Consider the following 21,547-nt stretch of genomic DNA (forward strand, 5'->3'; position numbering starts at 1 on the left):
TTTAAATAGAACTGAAAAGAATGTTATATGAGATCAAACAGTCACATTGGTGAGATGCAGGAATCTTTTAATATTTCATTTTAAAGAAATAACATTATAAAAGGCATTTTGCAGAGTACAGGAAAATTGGAAATTAAAGACAAGATGTAGTGGTGAAAGCATTTGTGTAGGGAATCAGTTCCAGTGTTAACATTGCCTAAGAACAGAATGGATTCCTTTGAAGCCATCCGCACTGTCACCACCATTGCCATCCTCACTTTACAAGACCGAGCCCTGGCTTTGCATGGCGTCTTCTTGAGCGCTTGAGCAGAGTTTACCTTTTAATACAGGACAATCCGTGCTCTCATTGTTCCACATGCACAGAAAACCAAATGCTCCAGTCAAATCAAAAACATTTCAACAACATGAGGGGGTCCTGTCTCCCTTTTCATTTGTATGTGGATGGTCTCAGCAATGTCTTCTTTAATGGAAATACACGTGTGTGCTTCTGTGAGAGGAAATATGTTATAGGAGACCACAGGCACTGTGATGAATGTTTGTTTCAAAAATCACTTTTACATTATGTTCATTGTTTAAAGTCATGATATAACCGTTGGGAGCTCTGGGCCTGAGTTCCTGGCATAGCACTCCTTTTGTATGCTAAAGGTAGAAAGAGTGATTAAGTTCAATCACCAACAGCTAATAATTTAACTAATCATGTGTACACAAAGAGATTTCCATAAAAAAATCTCCTTAGGGGAAGCTGTTGGGGAAACTTCCTGGGTGGCCAACACATGGAGCTCTCATGTGGCCAACACATGGGAGGACCCAAAGAGGGCCCTCAAGTTGCTCACCTCTTCCCCTATATTTTGTCCTATGCATCTCTTCCATATGGTATTCTTGCATGTTTTCCTTTATAATGAATGGGTTATCATAAATAAAGCACTTTCCTGAGTTCTGTTAGTCTCCCTGAGAGTCATGGCAACTCTTGAATTGAAAGCTGGCCAGGGAGAAGTGTGAGTAACCTGGCAACACATTACAGATGGCATTTGAAGTGAGGTCAGTCTCTTAGAACTGAGACCTTCCCCTGTGGGATCTATGCAAATTCTGGGTAGTTGGTATCAAAATTGAATTGAATTGTTGGACATACAGTTGGTGTTAGAGAATCACAGGGCTGTTATTAGGGGGGAAGAAACACACCATAGTCAAACATAGTATTATGCAAACTTAGGCAGTGCTCAGCTAATGAATGTCTTTGGAGCTATCAGCACCTTCTGCTATACTCTTTCACCTCCTTAGCACACTTTCTGCACATATTTCCCTTCACAACTCACTCCAGGCCTAGCCAAGGCATCCTACTTGGTGAAAAATGATAGAGTTGGCAGTATAAATCTCCATTAGAGGTAGGTGCTTTTTATAGAGAACTATTTAAGAAAACAATCCTTTAGGACCAAAAGAGACCCTTAAGAAACTACTGGAAGTCTAGACTATATATACCCAGGCTTATTCTCCCTGCTCGAGACTCCTAGGTTCAGAGAAAAGAGCCTTTGAAATCTGACACCCTGTTGTGCAGAAAAAACACAAGCTCTGTTCCAAGGGAACTATTTTTCAATATATAAAGAACTAAAAAAGGGTCTCAAATGGGGAAAATTTCCTTAAAAATAGCAAAAGCTCTAAGTAGATCAGGAAGCATGTGTTACACAACCAACAATCCAACCATAAAGTACATAGGGCACAAAATTGTATGCAAGTTCAGGGCCAGCTGTACAGGGCTTGTAAGTGAGGGTTGAAAGGAAGAGTTAAAGGAAAAGGTTTCTTGGATGGAAAATTTAACAGAAATGCCAATATTCAATGTGTTATGAAACTGAAAGTCTATTCCTCATTTTCTGTGGAGATGTGAGAATATAAATTCCAATACAGTACTTATATGTGATTACATTTACTTTTATTTTCAGAGAATGACTTTAACTTTGCCTTTAATGGACAGCCTTGGACTTGCCAACGGTTGACAGACATTTTTAAATTCTGGGAAAATAGTTTCTCTGAGAAAGGGAGAATGCATTTATTGAAGAGTGATATAGGCTTGTGCCTTTGTTTTACAGAGTTTTATTTCATTTGTAAATGAACTGTTATAATGGAGGTCAGAAGAAAATGTGATTGAACTCTGGGTCACATTGCATAATGTATTTTTAATCATGAGTGGGTGATAAGTATATGATGTTTTCCACTTACTTCTACATTATAAAATAAACTTTAAGCCAGAAATTATGTTTCCTAGCTCCTTGAGACTTTTCTAATTCCAATAAACAAGGATTAATTGAGCACTTTTAAGTATTTATCACCAGTCAGGGAATCTTCAGTGTTGTAGTAGTTTAGGTTCCTGAGGGGCGAACTCCAAGATAAGATTTAGCTTTTGGCAAGTTTATTAGGCTCAGGGAATACTCTTGGGATTAATATTCATAGAGAATGGGAAGAAAGCAGGATTTGGTGGAGGGAGAAGTTGAGTTGTGATGCAGTCACAACAAAGGGTGCAGCCAATCCCATAGGGAACTTTGAAGCTGGGATGGACCTTCAGAGTTGCTTAAATTGTGACAGGGGCTTCAGTCTTTGTACCCTCCTTTCAACCAGTAATTGGACTGCAGGCTTGCCCCAAATCCTGGGAGAGGTTATGCCCATTAACTGAAAGCAATTCTTGGAGAAGGTTGAGAGATGAGAGCTGTCAGCCAGCACATTCCCAGAGCTGGAAAATTAAGTCCTTCAGTCCTAAGAAGGACACCTGGGGCCATGCAGGGGCCATGACAGGCATGAATATTTAATCAGCAGTTAACCATGGAAACTTTAAGTGGCAATATAGAAAAATGCACACTAGTATAGAACCAATAAATGTAGCAGAGATTTAAAGTAAAAACCAAGAATTTTCCAAGTGCTTCTTTTCTGGGTCATGTTAAAACAAACTTCACATTATTTCCAGCATCATATCTGTCAATCACTTTATTTGATTACCCTTAAGAACATTCTCTCCTCTACAGTGTGAGCTGAAGAACAGTTTAAAGAAGAGTGGGAAGAAGATTCTGAAATAATACTTCTTGTGAAGTAACATCGTTGTACACATGTGAATATGAAACAATTCAATAATCTCACTTGAACTTTAAGAAATTCCCTATTTAATCTCTAGAACCATCCATAAAATTGCCAAAAGCTATAGATGGAAAAGTGTGGGTGTCCAGGGAGCCACTGAGCTGCTGGGAACAGTACAAGACTGAAACTAGGCAGGAGTGGGAGAGAGGCTTCAGGGGATAGGGAAGTTTGCTGGGAAGTCTTGGACTTGCCCATGCTGACCATCACGGCAGGATGGAGTTCAGAGGACAGGCAGGCACTGGGGAAGAGGTAGAGCAGCAGACTGGTTATGAACGTGTTCTGAGGAGCCAGTCCTGACCCTGACACTGGCTAGCTGAGGGACTTTGGGCAAGTTACTTAAAGTATGCCGGTCTTAATTTCTCACATTTAAAAAGAGATGATAATAGAACCCATCTTAACTAGAAACAGGAATCTGAAGTCATGTGTGTCAATTTCCCATTTATCACAAACTTAGTAGCTGACAACAACATGGAAGTCAAAACTCTGAAATCAGTTTCCCTAAGCTAAAGCCAGGGTGTCTTCAGTGCTCAGTCCCGTTAGAGGCTTCTGGGAGAGAATCTATTTCTTGGCCTTTTTCAGCACCCAAAAGCTGCCTGCATTCCTTGACTCGTTGCCCCTTTCTCCATTTTCAAAGCTTATCACCCCAGTTTCTGCTTTCATCATCACAGCACCTTTCTCCTCTCTTGTTGCAAAATCTCAGTCCAACTCTCTACTACAAGGACAATGTGGTTCCATTTAGAGAGCATTTAGGTAAGCCAGGATAGTCTTCCCACAGCAGCAGCCTCAACTCAATCATATCTGTAAAGTCCCTTTTGTCACATAAAGTAACAGAGTCCAGGGCTTAGGATGTTGACTTCTGGGAGGACCATTATTCAGCTCACCACAATGTGTGATTAAATGAGGGAGTTTTGCCAAATATCATATTTATATTATATCTGCTCAAGAGGGTTTTGGAAATTAAAGTTATTGAATTATTTTCTGTTTAAAATTTCATGGCATTCTTGTAAATGCCTACTGTGCCAGGAATTATTATTACTCAGTACTATACGAGGAAACTTCAAAAGGCTCAGGGAAAACGTTTTTGATCTTCTAATTCCATTTTGTATGAACTGTTTGAAGCCCCCTTATAAACACTTACTTCTCTACAATGCTCCACATCCCACCCTTGAATGATACGCTGAGGCCAATAGGATATAAGCAGAAGTCTTATATTGCTGTTCTAGGTCAACCCAATTTATTCATGAGATTTTTTTTTTTTTAATTTTAAAGAGGAACAACTAGGACACGAACCGATGACATTATGGGATGCTGGTGTTGCAGGCAGAGGCTTAGCCCACTATGCCACAGTGCCAGCTCGGTCAACCTAATTTATTGTTTAAACTGGGACACATTTCAGAATGAAAGGAGAGCACATGAACTATTCCTCCAAATCAGTAGGTGCAAACTATGACAATGATGGAATACTGGGAACTATAAGGGAACTTCAAAATCCATAGATCTGTATTATGAAAAAAAAAAAAAGCTATGCATGTATTTAAAGCTCTTTTGTACCATAATAAGCTTATATTTTATTTTCCCACAGACTTTTTGAAGTACCCTCATATAGTCACCCTATGTAAAAATGTCCCCTAACCCTCTCTTCCGCAGTGGTTTCCTTGGAGACCACATAGTGCAGACAGCATGGTTACTGCTGAAGGAGGGTTACCCAAGTGGACTTTGCATGAGAAAGAAATAACCTGTATCGTCTAAGATTTGAGGTTTACTTGTCAGCACAGCATAGCATATTTTGTCCCAACTAAAACTCTTCTGCTCTGGCAAGCTGGTTCTCCCCTCACTCTATTTTTGAATAGTGTGGAATTCCATCAGAGTAAGGGCTTAACTCTACTTAAAGGTCAAGGCTTTGAATCTCGGCAGCAAAGTTACAAGAAGGAATGCTGTGTCTGGGTTCCCTATCCCTGGGTTCCCTCCTGAAGGGCTCTTCAGGGTCTGCCTGTGGGCTTTTGACCTGGGGTACAGAAAACTCCTGAGTTCTAAGAACAGTTGGCATTTCTTGATGCTTTTTTATGAAGGAGCTCACTGGGTTTAACTTCAGGCAACTAGGAACAGGAGGCTCTTTTTTAGAGCAAAGGCTTTATAAAAAATATGAACTGAAGTTTGCCTTTTGTTCCTGGGACTTTGTTGCCTAGAATCAAAGCGTGCTGGGCTTTGTTAGTTAGCAGCTCCCACTGCAGTAGCAAACCAGAGGGCAGACCTTCTGTGCACAGTGCAGAAAGAAATCCGGCTCATGCTGACTTCTTTATTCACATCAGTATACACCACAAGCAGCCGCAAACTGTTCTTGTATGGTGTCAAACACTCAGTGGTGATTTTTATAGAAAAGTCTAACAGGGTCTGCAGGTTTTAAGAAACTTCATGTGAATTCTTTCACTTAACTCCTCTTGGTATTTCTAGCCTGGGCAATTAGTGTTTGTCAGTAAATATTAATTAGGGGATGTGGAAAAGAAAAGGGCAAGAAAAGAGGAGTAGTAAGGAGAGAAGGAGGAGAGGGGGAAGGATTGAGCTGGGTGAAGGAATACCATCATGAGCAGCACTGGACACTATTTGCAATGAGTCAGGCATCACACCCAACATCTTTGGTGACGGTTATTCTGTTTCTAGAATAAAATATGCCAATATTCATAAGGACATTGTTTTCATCAGAAGTATAGTTTGCTGGAATTATTCTAAGTGAACAAGGACCAATCCCAAAAGGTCTCAGTGTGTGTGATTTCTTTAATAGATTATTCTTGAAATTATAAAAGCATAGAAATGGAGAAGAGACAGGTGACTGCTGGGAGTGGTGCAGGAAAGAAGTGGGAGCAGATGTAAAAGGGCAGCTGGAAAGATCTGCACGGAGATGGAACTGCTCTATATGTTGGCTGTATCAACATCAATGTATGAGTTGTGATGTTGTTCTACAGTTTTTTAAGATAATATCACTGGGGGAAACTGAGTAAAGGATATTCATGACCTTCCTTGTGTCATTTCTTATAATTGTATGTGAATCTGCAATAAATCTAAAAAAGGTGGTTGCCCTGTCTAGTGCACTTGGGCCTCATTCCTTTGTAATCATAACCTCTACTCTACCACCAATGGCTCTACTCCCAACCTGTGTGTACTGATGGTCCTCTTCCCCACTTAATGCTGTATAATTGTTCAAACCTGGTAAATGCCACTCTTAGGATCATTGGTTACTATCCTCACTCTGTCTTTTATGACCTTGTCTAAATATGATCAGAGTCGGCAAACTTGGAAGGCTTCCATAGCCTTGGCAACTCATGACGACAGCCTAGGATGGTTACTGGCGCCATAAACTAGAGTGTCAATTTGTTGGGTCAACAACAGGAGCCACTGTGCACTTGCTCCTCATGTGGGATCTCTGTCCTTAATGTGCTGTACATTTTGATTTAATGCTATAACTAGTACTCAAACAGTATGTTTCACTTTGTGTTTCTATGTGGGTGCAAACTGTTGAAATCTTTATACTAAATTGATCTGTATATAAAGAGAATTGAAAATGAATCTTGATGCAAATAGAAGGGGAGAGGGAGCGGGAGAGGGGAGGGTTGTGGGTGGGAGGGAAGTTATGGGAGGGGGAAGCCATTGTAATCCATAAGCTGTACATTGGAAATTTATATTCATTAAATAAAAGTTAAAAAAAAGAAAAAAAAAAGAAAAATAACATTAAGGGTACATCTATTAAATAGCCATCTACTCTTTGAAAATTTGCATACATTTAGACTAAAACCACCACTAATGGAGGAAGTTGTTAATGTTCAAATGAACAAATGATTGATTTCACATGGTTGTGAAGGCTGGGTAAGATAAAAAAAAATGGTAACAATGTATCAAATGCCCGATCCAGGCATTGTACTGGCATTATATTAAGTGTACTAAATATTGTTTTTAATGCAATCCCACTTGAAGAGTAGCTATCATCAATGTACAGATAAGGAACTAAAGTCTAGAGAAGTAAATTAACTTGCTCACAGTCACACAAACAATAAGTGGTGGCACCAATAATGAGCACTATTTTTATCCACTAAAACACGCTGTTTCTGAGATCTTCGACAGAATACAATCACCTTGAGGTCTTCAAGGATTAATGACTTGTCCACACAGGCAAAAGTAGGACTAGACCTCATGTGAAGTACTATTCCTTCTGTACTACACTACCACAGGTGGTTGAGAAAAGAATATAATGGCATTTTAAAAAAAAAGATTTTATTTATTTATTTGAGAGGTAGAATTACAGATAGAGAGGGAGAGATGGAAAGAAGGGTCTTCCCTCCGTTGGTGCACTCCCCAGATGGCCGCAATGGTCGGAGCTGTGCCGACCTGAAGCCAGGAGCCAGGAGTTTCCCCCCTGGCCCCCCACGTGGGTGCAGGGGCCCAAGGACCTGGGCCATCCTCCACTGCTTTCACAGGCCATAGCAGAGAGCTGGATCAGAAGAGGGGCAGCCAGGACTGGAACCAGTGCCCACATGGGATGCCGGCGCCACAGGTGGAGGATTAACCCACTGTGCCATGCAGCCGGCCCCGAGATGGCTCTCTTAAACACACTATGGCACATTGAAAGATATTCATAAATTCATTAACTCGCCTCCCATTAAGAAGTGAGGTCTGGTTACTGCCCTCTTGAATCCAATCATTAAAACATGGAAGAAATGATGCAAAACCATACGATGGCATTTTCTACCTGAGATAGAGACAATGTAAGCACACACACACACACACAAAAAAACTCAAGTAGTGTGCAATGTAAAGAAGGAAAATGGATAAACTTACACTTGGTCCTTCTTTATGTGTTTATTTAAATTTAAAGTGCATTTATCAAGAGAATTTCTGAAGGTTTGCCAATTGATTGAGCTCTATGAGGCAAAAGTCAAATTCCTCCTAAAATAAAAATAAAATTCCACTGCTAAGGCTCCGGTATTTTAATCAAGGCTGTTTAGCCAACTGAATGAAGGAAATGAAACTAAGCATTTAACTTGGTTTTCTGTAAAATAGAAAGGAATGAATAGATTTGCTAATGACACCCTTGTCTTCAACCTTTTTTTAAGTTATATAAAGTGATTAAACTTCAGGAAATTGTCCCTTTGAGACTGACACGAAGTTGTATCCAAAATGAAGCCAGGCTTTGTTTATCAAGGAGTGCTCACATTTCTTGTTACTTTTATAGTAAATACCTAATATCAGATTCATGATGATATCTTGGTTTAAATTATAGCCAAGCATCATTATACCCCCAAATTGCATGTCTAACAAAAGTAGGACTGGTGCTTTGAGCACAGATAACACAAAGGCGCTGGGTTTTTTGATGAACGAGAGTGTATTTCACCTTGACACTACTGCTGGCAAATCTCTGAGAGATGAGCATTTCGGAAATGCTATAAACAGCTTAGCCTTTTCTTAGCATTTTGAAGAGCACATTAATAGCCTGGCCTTTTCTTAAGGGCTTCCTTTTTCCCTTAGCCAAATTTGACAGTTGGAAGTGAACAGCGAGTGGATGGAATCAAAGTCAGTGCTGTGTTTTAAAAGCAGTGTGGAACTGATGTCATCTGGCATTGTCTTCAAAAGAATATAAGAATATTAAGTGGATGGCTCATGAACTTACATACAAAGGATACTCTTCACTTGAGGACAGAATGATAATGTCTTACAGAATGAAGATGTAATTCTAGATGCCCATAAAATCTATTCAGACAGCTCTTGGCTGGTATCAAAGAGAGAGAGACAGGGAGAGAGGGAGGGTAGGAGGGAGGGGGAGCCAGAGAGAGAGAGAAAGAGAAAGAATCTGTAGCTCTCAATGAAAAGAATTTACAGTATATTATATTATTATAATATGGTTATGATTAATGTTTTAATACTTAGTAAATACCTACTATGGGATACATGGAACGTTGCACTGAACGTTATACATGACATTTTTAGAGAATATTGGCATTACTGCCATTTGGGAGGTTTTCGTAAATGAAGCCAAAGAAGCATATAGAAACGTAATAAAATTAGCCACAGGAAATTAAATAGCCTATCTTCTAAGATTTAGCCTCCTACAAAAGCAAAGTGGAAGCTGTGCCACACAGACAGGGACACATGCCACCCCATGCTACCCATATACACTTCATAGGATATTTGAAAGGATGCTTTATGAATCCACCTTGTTTATCCTTTGCCCTGTGAGTAGCAGTACACTCCTCAGCTCCATGGTGGTGACCTAGCATATTTGGGGAGGATTACTGATAAATTTAGAAAACTGCCTAAGCAGGTTCCCAGGACCAGCCATTGCTCAGAAGAGGCAGAGGCTTATACATTAGTTTTACCAAATGTGTGGCAGATTACACTTTGCCAAAATGGCTGTGACAACAACTCCCAACTCACATGCCTTTCTTATCATTTGAATTTGACACTTCTCCCATGAAAAGGTGGAATCTCTGTCTGACCTTGAATCTGGGTGGATTGGGGACAAGCAGGGAATAGTCACTATGTAACATTGAAGGCTGTCATGCATTTATGCATTTTTTTAATATGATAGTAATCAAACATTTATGTATAGAGTGATTTTGTCAAATCATGGTTGAATTATAACCAAAGAATCTCTATAAAATCAAGAGCTGCCGAAAAAATCAACAAAAACATTCTGTGAAAATCAACTGGCTATATAGAATTATAATAAAGAACATTAAATATTTTATTACTGCTTATAAATTATTTTAGCTTTTTAGAATAATTAAGGTTATGATAAACTTATACACAAACGTATATTTTTTAAACCAGAGAGCCAGTTGTTAAACATTTACCAGCACCACTAAGGGTACCAGTGCTTCCACCTGGTTCTTTTAGGAAGCTCACTCCCTAAACCCCAGAAAATGCTGTGAGGAAGCCTGGTCAATCACAGACAGTGGTCACATAACACATCCTGACCACAGCCTAAACTGTGCTCCCATTCCCCAGCTGACAGCTAGCACCGAGCACTAAACCAGATTAGCCTTTGGTGATGCTAGTCCTCCACAGTTGAATCATTCCCAGCCCTCAAGTCTTCTCAGCCATGGATCCAGATACCATGGATCAGAGGCAAGTTGCCCCACCATGCCCTCCCCAATATGGAACCCACAGAATCTTGGAGCCTAATAGAATGGTAGTCATTTTCTCAATGTGAGGTGCTTGGTTACATAATGGTAGTGACTGGATAGATGAGAATGGGAATTTGTCTGGTTAAAAGGGATGCATGCAGCTATTCCCAGCACGTGCATCATTCCAACCCCTTGTGTGAGTGTGCTCAGAGGCTGCATCCCAGGCAATAAGCTGTTCTTCTGGTAGGACCACTTCTTAGGGGAACAAATCAACATACTAGGGTCTCCATACTAAGTAGATGGAGGTAGCTTTAAGATGATAGTAACCGTAACTAACAATTCTCTTAGTGTGTGCCAGGCCCTGTTTAAGTTGCAGGACTTAACTCACTTAACACACATAACAACCCTATGTGAAACCCATCATAATCTAAATAACATCACTTCTGCCAAATCATTAATAAGTAAATACAGCAAGACAGGAGGCTGTGGAGGAGATGTCACACACATATGCCTGAAAATAGGAACTATCAGAACGGACTCTGCCAGAACCACAACCTTGTACCAAAAAAAATAATAATAATAATACTTCTTTGAGGACATCTGCCCAGCAAGTATTGTTCAACATCAGATTGACACCACTCTTGTTATTGATGCTTATAGTCAAGGATTATTGTTTTAAATAATTTATATAAATCATCCTCATTTTGTCTTTTTTTTTTTAAAAAAAAAGATATATTGATTTATTTGAAAGGCAGAGTTACAGAGAGGTAGAGGCAGAGAGAGAGAGAGAGAGAGAGAGAGAGAGAGAGAGAGAGAAAGAGAGAGAGAGAGAGGTCTTCTAACTAATGGTTCACTCCCCAGATGGCTGCAATAGCTGGAGTTGTGCCAATCTGAAGCCAGGAGCCAGGAGCTTCCTCCAGTTTTCCCACATGGGTGCAGGGGCCCAAGAACTTGAGCCATCCTCCACTGCCCTCCCAGGCCATAGCAGAGAGCTGGATCAGAAGTGGAGCAGCAGGACTCAAATGGGCGCCCATATGGAATGCTGGCACTGCAGGTGGTGGCTTCATCTGCCATGCCACAGCACCGGTCCGCTCATTTTGTCTTTAAAAACATCACCTTGCCTCAACTTCATTGGGTAGGCTACTCATATTTCCATCACAATGCTCACTCTTCAATAAACTAATCAACCCTTGTAGAATCTCTCTTTTATTTCAGGTGACAGCTGAAATAAAAGGTACTATTTCAATTCTCATTTTACAAATAGAGAAACTGAAGTATTGGGATTAAACAACTTGCGTGAAGATACACAACTAAAAAAATTCCAGAGCTGGGCTGGGACATGGAGCCAAACAGTTTGGTTCTCCAGCCTGTCCTTAGCTGCCATATGCACTGCTTCTCAAATCCTGACACTGACATTCCCCCAATGACATATTGTTAATCTACCCCTTGCACCTGAATGGTCAAGAATGCACAAACTGAAAAGGTTAGGAAGGGGGCCAGTGCCGTGGTGCACTAGGTTAAGCCTGCACATGTAGTGCTGGCATCCCATAGGGTGCCGGGTTCTAGTCCCGGTTGCTCTTCTTCCAGTCCAGCTCTCTGCTGTGGCCTGGGAAAGCAGTTGAGGATGACCCAAGTGCTTGGGCCCCTGCACCTGCATGGGAGACCAGGAGGAAGCACCTGGCTCTTGCCATAGCTCTGGCCGTAGTGGCCATTTGGGGAGTGAACCAACGGAAGGAAGACCTTTATCTCTGTCTCTCTCTCCTATCAAATAAATAAAAAATCTTAAAAAAAAAAAAAAAAGAAAAGGTTAGGAAGGGCTGGCTTCAGTATGATGATGATGATGGTTACCAAAAGGCTTTGGAATCTGCCAGTTTTGAGAGTTACAGGGCTGTAACTTCGGGCAGGTCTCAAACTCTCTCACCTCATTCTCTCCATCTTCATTCAAAACAATAACCTATTTCTAAAACAACACCATGAACATATTTTCTCAGTACATACCCCATCCCTTCTTTCTAGACTTTCAGCCCATTTAGGGCAAGAGAACCATCTTTCTCATCACCAGTTCCTCTAGCAGGGGTGGGGGACACATCCAGCCCCTGGCTATATAATGCCCCCATAATCCTTTGGTCTGGCCCTGCCAAGGAAACCACAGGCAGGATTCGAAATTCAAAAAATTTATAGCAGGCTAATTTTTAAGTTGATAATTGTATATGGCTAGTGAATGGTAATAGCCTTTGGCAGAGAAAACGTCCCCCACCCTTGCAGAGGTCTAGTCCAATGCCTTGTACTTCACAGCTGCAGCTTGTCAACAGTTAACTTTTATTTTGAACTTCTCTCTCTATTTCTCTTTGCATCCAGGGCTTTCGGGACTTATCCTATTCTCTCCAATCTCATGAACAAAAGCCAAAATCCTGCCCTCACCACCAAGCCTACTGCCAAAGCTGAGACTTGTTTTTTCTGCCTCTTCTTCCAAAGGTCTCTTTAATCCAAGGAAATGCTTCCATGAGTACCCTTGATTGTGTTTGGCTTTTCCTAAGGACTTCTGTTTTGCAAGGAAATTAAAACTTTTAACCATTGGATATCTACTTACCTCGACAGACAGAACTATGTAAACCTTTCGAAAAGGTTCAGAAAGAACTTCATCCCTTTCAGTGCTATGGAGAAAGAATGTGAGAGGAACCTGGGATTGGTGCTCGATTCTCAGGCCTCTTTTTCCCACGCTGTACTGTAATTGCTTCTAAACTTGTCTGTCTTCCCCCACTGAACAGAGAGCCCTCTTGAAGGAAGGGACTGTATGCTATGTTTTAGTTCTGTATCCCAAGGCCTATCCCCGTGGCTGATATAGAGGAAGCACTTCACAAATGCTCACTACACAAATTATTGAACTACAACTGATGGGCCAGGGCTGTCTCTGGAAGATGTATCATAAGCCATTCATTCATTTAACACACATTTATCAAATGCCTTCTGGGGGCTAGAAAGTGGGCAAAGCACTGAGATTAAAAACAAGATCCAATCTTATTATATAACACCCAATCTATACAAATAGGGGTGACAAATATGGAATTATATCATTATAACACATTTTGAGCTAAAAAACAAGGCACAGAGATATAGATCATGAAAATGATCTATTTTCCTAATTTATTTGAGATGAAGATGATGGAAAGAACATAACCAAGTTAACATAAGTGGATGCATTATTACTCATTTTTGCATGATAACACAGCACAAGATAGGATGACATGGTAGAGCAATCATTTCAGTTGACAAGCAAGAGTGATAAGTTATAAAGTGTGAAAAGGCATAGGTATCATATGATAGAATGAGTATATCAGACATAAAATTAGAGGTGTAGATAAAAAAGTATGTTAACATAGCACAATAATTATTTTAGTGACCAGAACATGACTGATGTACTTATATGATCATAAACATATAAAATTATGATTTTAAAAATCAGAAGAAAACATAGGCATGCTAAATACTACCATGTAAAAGGGAATGCACATTAATAATGCATTTAATAACATAGTATAAGTCCATAGCATTTAAGTTTCATTAAGGATTTTTTGGGTTAAATTCAAAATACATTTAAGAAAATATTCAGTAATTTGATTTACATTCAATAGGAGCTCGAGTAATAAGGACAGACATCAATCAGGCTCTAGTGGTGCCTTCTCAGGGTGAAGAAGAGACATTTTTAATTTACGATGAGATACATGCACGGCTGCCCAGTCTACCTCTGCCTCTTGTTGGCTGTCAGCTGCCTCACCAGTACATGGCTCCTCCCAAGTGCCTGTGTCCGCTCACATCTGTCCAATCAGATAATGTGCTTCTCTTGGCCTTTACACTCCTGTATCAGGGAGACTCAATGCTGAGAGAAATCAGAAGCCAAGAAGCATAGGGCCTCCACAGAGTTATGACTTTCAAATCTCTATGCTTGCATTTGGCCTGAGTCAGCTTTCCCATTCATCCAAATTCAGGATCTTCACTCCTTTCTCAGAACATATTCTCAACCCTTCACTCTCCTCTAATAGTAAATCAGCTTGCCTTTCTTCATGGGGAAAGTGTCCATCACCTGAGGAACAGCCTCAGCTTCTCCTAGTCTTTTTTCCCAAACTCCCAAACTTATTTACATCCTTCCTCACCTCTGTCTGCTAACCAAAAACCTAAAGAGGAAGGCACGTTGCCTCTACTTGCTGTCAACTATCTCATTTGTGCTGTCAAAGTCTCCCTGTTCCCAACTGTCCCCTTTAGGGTTCTGTTCTACCCTTCATCCTTCTCGCTCCTACATAGAAAGCACTACCTCTCCTAACTCTTTTCTTTTAGGACCCTGCCTTGAGTCTATGACTCCAGACAGCTGTTTTCCTACTCTCTCAAACCTTCTTAAAGATGAGTCTACACTTGAAATCTCACTTCCTCATCCTTATTTACTCCTCAACTCCCTGTGGCACCTGCTCCTACTATTCTAGTAAAATCCCCACTAGGCGTAGATTAGTTAAAAATGCATACCCTGGATTTGGTTCCCATCTCCTAGGCTTATAATTTGTGAGACCTTGACGATGCTGCTTAATTTTCCTGTACATTAGTACCCTCATCTCTAAAATGGAAATAATAGAGGATTCCAAGATGGCACAATAGGGAGGGGCTCACTGCTCTAGTCTAGGGGAAGATAAAACAAACAAAAAAAAGTGGAGAGAGTGCAATCTCAGGGAAGAGTTAGGGAGAAAACAGCAGAGGAAACTCCATGAGGGACAGACACTGTGCAACTATGGGACAGTGTGGCTGTGCACAGCTCAGGACCCTTGCAACTGAGAGCCTCAGCACCAGCTCTGGAGAGTGAGTTGAGACCAGACTTCAGCAGCGCAAGCTGCTGATGTTAAAGCTGTGGGAAGAGCCTGGCATGAGTCCCACCTTGGAGCACTGTGGGGACAGTGTACCTGCCAACCAAGAGAAATGAAAAGGGCACATTTCTCTCTCCAACCACTTGGCACCAGCAGCCTGTAACTAGCCAAGAGAGGGCGGGCACCATTTTGGACATATGTACAGCTATACTAGCTTGTGTGCAGGTGCCTAGCAACCAGCCAAGAGGAGACACCTGAGTCTGGCTGGGAAAATTCACAGGGTGTTGGGTGCCCATGACTGTGGGAGCCTCGTGTGCTGGGACTGTGAAAACACTGTGGCTGCATGGGAGGGCACAGGGTGTGGCTGGGTCTGTGGGCAGTCACTGTGGGTGGTTCCACACACTTGGTGCTCCCTGATTCCCAGATAAGGATCATTGCTACAGGATCCATGCTCACACTGAGGACTGCATGGATCCTTTGTGTGGTTCTTGTGGCAGCATGGATGAATATTGTACCCACTGGAGCTGGTATCCAGGCATTGGTCTCCTTGGATTAGAGGAGATGAGCATGAGACTATGCTAATAGAGCTAGTAAACCTCCCCTCTGATTAAAAAAAAAAAAAAAAAGGAGATTTAACACACCAAACTTCAGTGACACTCCCCTCACCCTAGGGCACTGAACAGAGCTCCCTGGCCACACCCAGCACATGTCTCTGGGTATTCACAGAAAGAGAAGACATACATCCTTGGAAGGGATTATATGAAATTATCACCAAATCCCATTTAGTTTGAGAGTGGGTCATTGAAAAGCAAGGCCAGCCCACAAGCTTAGCCCTTTCTTCCTACCATTTCCTTTTCTGCTTCTCCATCACATTGTGACAGGCCAAGGGAACCCTCATCAGAAGCCAAACCGATGACTGCCTGATTTTGGACTTAGACCTCCAAAATTTTGAGCTAAATAAACCTCTTGTTTTTTTTTTTTTTTTTTTTTTCTTTTTGACAGGCAGAGTGGATAGTGAGAGAGAGAGACAGAGAAAGGTCTTCCTTTTTGCCGTTGGTTCACCCTCCAATGGCCACTGCGGACGGCGCATCTTGTTGATCCGAAGGCAGGAGCCAGGTGCTTCTCATGGTCTCCCATGTGGGGCAGGGCCCAAGGACTTGGGCCATCCTCCACTGCCTTCCCGGGCCATAGCAGAGAGCTGGCCTGGAAGAGGGGCAACCGGGATAGAATCCGGCACCCCGACCGGGACTAGAACCCGGTGTGCCGGCGCCGCAAGGCGGAGGATTATCCTGTTAAGCCACGGCGCTGGCCTAAACCTCTTGTTTTTATAAAATATCCAGCCTCATGTATTTTGTTTTAGCAAAAGAAAATACACGAATGCAGTGACCCATTTCTTAACTACAATTTGTCCAAAATTAGATTTAAGACTTGATTTTACTACCAATATCTGCCATAGTAAATCTTCATGTTTCAAAAATATAAAATTAGGTTTCTCATTTAAAATACAATTCAGGAAATGGAGGGGCCTGTGTTGTGGTACAGAAGGTTAAGCCACCAATTGGGATACAGCATCCTATATCAGAATGAACAGAGTTTTGGCTACTGTACTGTCCAGCTTGCTGCTGATATGCCTGGGAAAGCTGAGAAAGATGGCCCAAGTACTGGGTTCTGTGATTTAGGTATCCAGGATGGAGTTCTGGCTTCCTGGTTTTGGTCTGGTCCAGACTTGGCTGTTGCAGCCATTTGAGGAGTGAACTAGTGGATGGAAGATTGATCTCTGTCTGTCTCCCCTTCTCTTTCTGATTCTCTGCTTTTCAAATAAATATTTTAAAAAATAGGAAAAGAACATAAACAGTCAAATGATTTTTTTTAAAGCAATGATCAAATTTGAAGTGTTCAAAACTAAAGGAATTTCAAAGAAATGGCAACTGAGCAGTGTGGTAGACAAGGCAGGGTAAGAATTCAAAGATGAAGACACAATCGTCTCTGTGAAAGCTAATGATCTAAGGGAAAGGACACAGTAAGTTCAGGACTTATTTCAAATGTCCCTTGTTCATGGAGCCCTTCCCTGACCATCCATCTGTGCAGGGACTGTCATCACTCTCTAGCACAGTGGTCAGCAAACTTTTTCTACAAAGATCTAGATAATAAATAATTTAGGCCTTCGAAGCCATCTGATCCCTATCAAAAACACTCAGCTCTTCTGTGGTAGTGACATGGTGCCTATATACCCTAAGGCAATGAATGAACAAGACTGTGTTCCAACAAAATCTTACTAACAAAATAGGCAGTAGCCCCCATGTACTTCACAGGCTGCTGTTTTGCCAATCACTACTCTAACATCTGGCTCCCTTTTCCCCCCTTCATTCCACTTAACAAAATCTGAAATTATCTTGCTTACTGAGTTTTACTATTTTCCTCCATGAACATGGCAGATACCATGAAAACGGGGTCCTTATTGCTTGTTCATGGCTGGCTCTCTAGCACCTAGAAAGGAACTCCTGACTCAGAGACCAGTCACTCTAAATATTTATTCATCAACTGGGTGAATGGATACCACTTCACCAAATGGGAGATGCAGATTACCAGCAGTCAGATAAACTATATTTGGCCTTATTAATAATAAAAAAATAAAATAATGACTTACTACTTCTCATGTGTCAGACTTAGAACAATGAGAAGAGAAACAGGAGGAGAAGTACTAGTATAGATGAGTATGTGGGTAAGCTGGTCCTCTCACCTATCACTGGCAGGAGAGAAAGTCAGTGCAACATTTCTGAAAGGCCATTTGCAATTATATATCAAAATGTATATATCAATTCAAAAATGGGCAAAAGATTATATAGACATTTATCTAAAGAAGATATACAAATGGCCAACAAGCACATCAAAATGCGCTCATCATCAATAATCATTAAGGAAATGCAAGTCAAAATCATAAGATACCATATCACACCTCATAGGATAGCTATTATTAATTTTAAAAAAGTAACAAGTGTTGGGGAGAATGTGAAGAAACTGGAACCTTTTGCATTATTAATGGGAGTATAAAATTGTACTGCTGCTAAGGAAAATTGTTTTGGAGTTCCTCAAAATTTACACTTAGCATTACCATATGATCCACCAATGCTGCTCCTGTATATAAATCCCAAAGAATTAAAGGTAGGGACTCAAACAAATCCTTGGACCCTCATTTTCATGGCAACATTATCTTGTACTAGCCAAAAGGTAGGAACAAGTCAAATGTTTATTAACAGATGAATGGATAAACAAATATGGTCTGCACATGTGATGGCATATTATCATTCAACCTTCAAAAGGAATAAAATACTGATACATGATACAAAATGGATAATCTTGAAAACATGCTGAATGAAATAAACCAGACACAAAAAGATAGTTAAAATGGGATTGTTTATATGAGATAATTAGAATACACAAATTCATAGGGTTAGAAGGTAATGCAGAATTACTAGGAGCATGAGGAAGAGGAAATGAGGAGTTTTGGTTCAATAGGTACAAAGCTTATGTTTGGGATGATAGAAGTTCTGGAGATGGATGATGGTGATGGAGGCACAATATTGTGAATGCTATTACTGCCACAGAATTGTACACTTAAAATGGTTAAAGTTTTACATTTTAGAGTTTACAAATTTTACAGTAAAATGTATATATACATTTTTATTCCAAAAATCCTATTCCTAAGAATTAATGCAGAAGAGTGAAAAATACATATATACTAGAATGTTTCAATGTTAAGGTCCATCAATAAAGATCTAACTTTGCTAAAGAGAACCTGCCACAGCAAGTGCATAGGAGAGAGTATTATGCAGGTACTAAATGCAGCAAGCAAGATTTTTCACATGAAAATATCTCCACGGCATTACTGTTCAACGAAGAAAATTACAGAATGCATGTAAAGTATGAGCCCACTGAGGTAAAAATGCTCAAGGTTATCTGTAGAGAAATTTCTAGACTCTCCAAATATTAATAGGGATTACTCTCTTTTTGGTAGATTTGAAGTAATTTTAATATAAATCTCTTCATAATTTTCTGTAGCAATTGAATATTTTTTTCACAAAGAATATTTTTAACCAAAATAATACCCTCTTGTAAACCCAATTTTATCACCTTTTCACATTATTTAAAGAGAGTGAGGCCTTGGATACAATTAGGTGCTTTTTCTATTTTCATTCCCACAGCAATAATAATATTTGGAAGTGAACCAGATACAGTTTTAAAGGATAGGTACATACCTCAGAGAGTGGTGTTGGCTCTCTATCAGTTGAAAACAGAGCCATTATTTCAGAGCAACACCCAAGGATCATGTTCTAGAAATAAGAAGGAAATATGGTGGGGTTGGTATTGTTGGTAAAATATTTCATGTTTAGTTTTGAACTAGTTATTTCAATTGTCTTTTCTTACATTATCATCCCTAGATCCCATGCTGAGGCAGAGGGTTTCAGAAATCACAGTCCCTTAAGTAACAGGGTTATTTTAAAGGATACAGAATGTCCATAAAATATAAGATCTGTAATTAATCATGAATAATACATAAATTTAGTCTTCTTTCATGTATACTCACCATTAAAATCCATATGCTACAGAGAAATATAGAAGTGAAGTCATTCACACCCAGATAAAATTTTGGAAAACCACTTTTCTACTGAGAAAAAAAGCCCTGGAATAAAGAGGTTTAGATCCCTGAAAGAGCTTTAACAGACGAGAACGAGTGGGAACTGAGAATGAAATGGGAATAGTGAATGAAAGGAAGGGAGAAAGTCAACAGCATGCATTTATTGTCTATGAGTGACACCGCCCACAGCCCCTGCTGTATGGAGACAGCTAAGCTTATGTGTGGACATCTGACCCAAGACAGAACTGTCATAGGCAGGGGTGAATCAATCAAATTCCCTAGTGTTACGATGTCACATAAGGAAGACACAGAAGGAAAGTTAGAGTCAGCTGAGAGGTCTGATGTATAGTAGGGGAAGGCCATCACTGAGCCAGATGTGAGAGGGCAAGAGGAGGACATAGCCACGCCCTCTGTGGGACTGAGCGCAGCCTCAGCTCTTGTCTCTCCAGGTCCATTTCTTTACGGACAATGCATGTTGTTTCCAGTCCTTGGCTATGCTGACCTTAACTAATGTACCCTGACATATTTGTGCCCCCTGCCTCCAAACATGTTTAACTTGAGCCAATGCAAGTAGCTTTACTTACAATTGAAGGAGTCATGACTGAGATCGTCAGAGATGTGCTAAGCCTACCTCAAAATGTTGCTACTGTCCAGCCCTGAAGTATGCAACAAATCATTTTTATGATAATATGAATATACACAGGTACTAACAGTCAAGATATTAAAATGATAAAAGTACACTAGTTTTAAAATTATAAGTGAGCAACAGTGGTTAAATTTTTAAAATAATAATGTAAATAACAATTGAATTCACAGTCTGAAATCATGTTAGGATACCTAAGTTTTATTCAATACAAGAGGACAGGAAAGGTCATACTTAAGAGTTCCAAAACTACTACAGCTAGGGGTTGGCATTATGGCTTGCAGGTTAAGCCCCCTCCTGTGTTTCTGGCATCCCATATGGGCTCCAGTTCAACTCCTGGCTGCTCCACTCCTGATCCAGCTCCCTGCTGATGCACCTGGGAAAGCAGAACAGGGCCTGTGTGCTTGGACCCCTGCACCTACAGGAGAGGCTTGGAGGAAGCTCCTGGTTCCTAGCTCTGAACCAGCCCAGCTCTGGCCATTGTGAAATTTGGGGAGTGAACCAGTGGATGAAAAATCTCTCACTGTCCCTCAATCTTTCTATATAAATTCTGCCTTTCAAATAAATAAATAAATCTTAAAAAAAAACTATAGCTAATTCAACTCAACAAATATATTTAAGACATTCTACTAGAGGCTGTGAGATACAAAGATTAGGAACAGACCCTAGGCTCACAAAATTTACAATAGCAGAGAAAAATGGATTCATATACGACTAAATAAAATACCAAGTAGACAATGTCAACAAACATAATGCATAGTTATGATGTGTAATAGGATCCTAGAGGTGACAGGTTATAGGGTCTTGGAGGCATTCATCTGAGTCCAACCAACAAGGAAGACTTCCTAGAAGAAAGGTCACATTAACTGAACCTGGAAACAGTAGGATTCTGACTGGTGGAGAATGAGCATAAAGGCATTTCATGGGGAGACATGCATGTAAGCAATGACCAGTGGGCATTCCAAGCACATAGGGAATCTCATACAGTCTCTGCGATAGGCCTATTTAGGAAGCATGGCAGGGTCAGTGCTGAGAAATGGGCTGGAGAAGTAAATTTATATCAGGGTGCACTAATGTAAGGAGTTTGGATTTTTATTGTGTGGAAAATTGGGTGTGAGGGCCTATGGACTGAGGGAATAATTATGACCTTAGCGCAAAGGTGATTCAGCCTACAAAAAGAGAAAAGAAAAGG

General features: G+C 40.5%; 1 protein-coding gene across 1 annotated transcript in view; it reads right to left on the reverse strand.

Moving 5' to 3' along the window:
* Positions 1-21,547, reverse strand: part of CFAP54 (cilia and flagella associated protein 54) — a 360,163-nt gene that overhangs the window by 28,997 nt on the left and 309,619 nt on the right. Inside the window, exon 67 of the mRNA XM_062202023.1 lies at positions 19,333-19,407. Within this exon, the coding sequence (XP_062058007.1) occupies positions 19,333-19,407 (75 nt within the window). The remainder of the gene's footprint in view (positions 1-19,332; positions 19,408-21,547) is intronic.

Source organism: Lepus europaeus, chromosome 10, assembly GCF_033115175.1.
Source record: "Lepus europaeus isolate LE1 chromosome 10, mLepTim1.pri, whole genome shotgun sequence".
NCBI classification, from domain to species: domain Eukaryota; kingdom Metazoa; phylum Chordata; class Mammalia; order Lagomorpha; family Leporidae; genus Lepus; species Lepus europaeus.